Below are 2,740 nucleotides of genomic sequence, written 5' to 3'. Positions count from 1 at the left end.
GGGGGGGGAGCCCCCGGCCGTGCCGAGCCGAGCTGAGCCGAGCCGTAGGGATGGAGGAGCGCTACAGCAAGGAGGAGACCCTCGCCCTGCGCAGGAAGCACATCGGGTAAGGGGGGGGGCGGCGGGGCCGGGAGCGGGGAGGAGGAAGAGGAGGAGGAGGGAGGAGGAGAAGGATAAACTGTTAAAGACCAGGCTGGATGGGGCTTTGAGCAACCTGCTGCAGGGGAGGTCTCCCTGCCCATGGCCCCATGGCGGGGGGTGTGAGTCTATGATCCCCCTCCCCGGCAGTGTCAGTGCCCGAGGGGGGAGCAGAGGGGGTGAGGGTCGGGCAGCCCCCCCGTACCCCCCCCCAGGCCGGCGAGAGGGGAAGGGGAGAAGGAGAGGACCTCCAGCCCCTCAGCTCGCCACGTCTCGGGGCTATTTCATTAAGACGCCGCTTCCAGCTGTGGCTCTTTTTTAACAGAGCAAAGCCAGGCAGCGGTACCCGGGGGTACCCCTGGGACGGGGCTGTGCGGGGGGGCTTGGTGCATCCTCCTGAAAAGCAGAGAGATGATGTTCCCCCTCCCCGGCAGTGTCAGTGCCCGAGGGGGGAGCAGAGGGGGTGAGGGTCGGGCAGCCCCCCCGTACCCCCCCCCAGGCCGGCGAGAGGGGAAGGGGAGAAGGAGAGGACCTCCAGCCCCTCAGCTCGCCACGTCTCGGGGCTATTTCATTAAGACGCCGCTTCCAGCTGTGGCTCTTTTTTAACAGAGCAAAGCCAGGCAGCGGTACCCGGGGGTACCCCTGGGACGGGGCTGTGCGGGGGGGCTTGGTGCATCCTCCTGAAAAGCAGAGAGATGATGTGTTAACTGAAGCTCAGGAGATTTCTGAAGCTGTATCTAAGGGAGGGAGCTCAGGAAGGCTGCTGGCAGTTGAGACCTGAGCCGTGGTCTGTCTCTGCTCCCACTGTATTGCCGGGCTCTATCATTTCCTCCCACTTCTGTAGGTGTCTCCAAGTGAAAAATAAGTCCAGATAATTGTTAAAGCCAGGGCTGGCTATTTGCTGATTGCGTCCTAAATGGGTGGGATGTATAAAAGGCTCACTAAAGATTCATAAGTTATGGCTTCACAAAAACTTTTCTTAAGGAGCCAGCTCAATGTTAAGGGGCTGTTGCCTGTGCAGGGATTACAGCACTGGGCTGTGTTAGAGACACAAAATGAAACTGTCACAGAAAGGGACTGACCCCTAACAGAAGAAAAAGCTGTAGTCAAGCAGTGCCCGATGCTGATGTGCACTGCTTTTAAACTGTACCAGAGGAATAGCCGAAGAGGTCAGAAAAAGAGCTGTGCAACAGGGCTAGAAACCATGAGACAGTAAACACCTTCACTTTCTAGGATTCACATTTGGGCTTTACAAGTTCATACTCTTAAGATATGTGACCACAGGGATGCATTAGCAGCGCTGTCTGAGTTACCTGGAAACGACCGTGTTTATCTGAGGCCATATAAACACTACTAAAAGTTCAGAAGACTTTCCTTCTGCTTAGTAATAGCATTCAACTTAATTACATAGCTGTCATGTTCTCCAAGAGGGGAAGAAAAAGAAATGAAAGAAAAAAAAAAGAGTGTTTAGAAAGTACTTTGAATAATTTTACGAAGCCAGTGCGATTTGTGTGCTTATAAAAAGCCACTTTTAAAGATTTATCCAAAGCAGCCAGGATGAGACACTGAGATTTTTAGGACCTGCTCAGCACCTCTGACAGTAAAGCCTGCAAGGCATTAGTGTTTTGTTCTTGAAGGTGACCTCTATACGGTACAGTCATCCGTTGCGCAATGAATTTTTGGCTATAGTATAAAACAATGCTTAACAGCATAGTTTGATTCCCAGAGAGTTAATTGGCCATACATGCTCATAAGGCATGGAAACAAACAGAGCTACAGCCTAGAAATGCAGCAGGACATATAAGGACCTGGAATGACTGGCAGTCGCTGTGCTCCTGTGAAACCACTTGCAGACAGTCATGCTTTGAAAACACCCTACCTCTGTTCCCTCCGCGCCTGGGGAGGTGCCCGGGGGCTGTTTTTATTTTCAGCAAGTGCCCTCCTTCACCACCATCTAAACCACTCACAGGCTCTTTGCAGAGGGAGGCAGTTGTCTCCAGAGCTGCAAAACGTCAACCCCCTCAACACTCAAAGGAGGGGGACCAACTGAGAAAACTAAAGTGGTGTTATTTTATATATATATATATAATTTTTTTTTAGGCCTTCCTGCAAAGTTTTCTTTGCCAAGGACCCTCTGAAGATAGTGCGTGCTCAGGGCCAATATATGTTTGATGAGAAAGGAGAAAGATACTTGGACTGTATCAACAATGTTGCACATGGTAAGCAGTTCAGCTTGTCAGACTGCTCCTATTCCCTCATTTCTTCCAAGTGATGACATTCACTGTGCTGCTCTGAATGCCCTTCTGCGGTTCAATAACTGCCTGCTTGCTAGTAATATCTAATTATTTACTTCTTTAGTTGGCCACAGTCATCCGTACGTGATAAAGGCTGCAACTAAACAGATGGAACTTCTCAACACGAATTCCCGGTTCCTGCACGACAACCTGGTTCAGTACGCGCAGCGCCTCACGGCCACCCTGCCCGAGAAACTCTCTGTTTGCTATTTTGTTAACTCTGGGTATGTCTCAATATTTACTTCTTTTTTTTTTTTTTTTTTTTTTTTTTCCCTTTAAACCTTTTTTGGGCCCGTTTGAGTGGGACG

At 50.8% G+C, this 2,740-nt stretch overlaps 1 protein-coding gene and 1 long non-coding RNA gene across 2 annotated transcripts in view; one reads left to right on the top strand and one right to left on the bottom strand.

Moving 5' to 3' along the window:
* The window catches only part of LOC106887539, a 55,769-nt gene that overhangs the window by 789 nt on the left and 52,240 nt on the right, over positions 1-2,740 (bottom strand). The window lies entirely within an intron of this gene.
* Positions 51-2,740, top strand: part of ETNPPL (ethanolamine-phosphate phospho-lyase) — a 15,608-nt gene continuing 12,918 nt past the window's right edge. The window contains exons 1-3 of the mRNA XM_014941110.1: positions 51-106; positions 2,239-2,357; positions 2,497-2,656. Of these exons, the coding sequence (XP_014796596.1) occupies positions 51-106; positions 2,239-2,357; positions 2,497-2,656 (335 nt within the window). The remainder of the gene's footprint in view (positions 107-2,238; positions 2,358-2,496; positions 2,657-2,740) is intronic.

The sequence above is a fragment of the Calidris pugnax genome, unplaced genomic scaffold (genome assembly GCF_001431845.1).
Source record: "Calidris pugnax isolate Ruff unplaced genomic scaffold, ASM143184v1 scaffold34, whole genome shotgun sequence".
NCBI classification, from domain to species: domain Eukaryota; kingdom Metazoa; phylum Chordata; class Aves; order Charadriiformes; family Scolopacidae; genus Calidris; species Calidris pugnax.
Note: the sequence above shows the minus strand (reverse complement) of the source record. Positions and strands in the feature narration are given on the sequence as shown.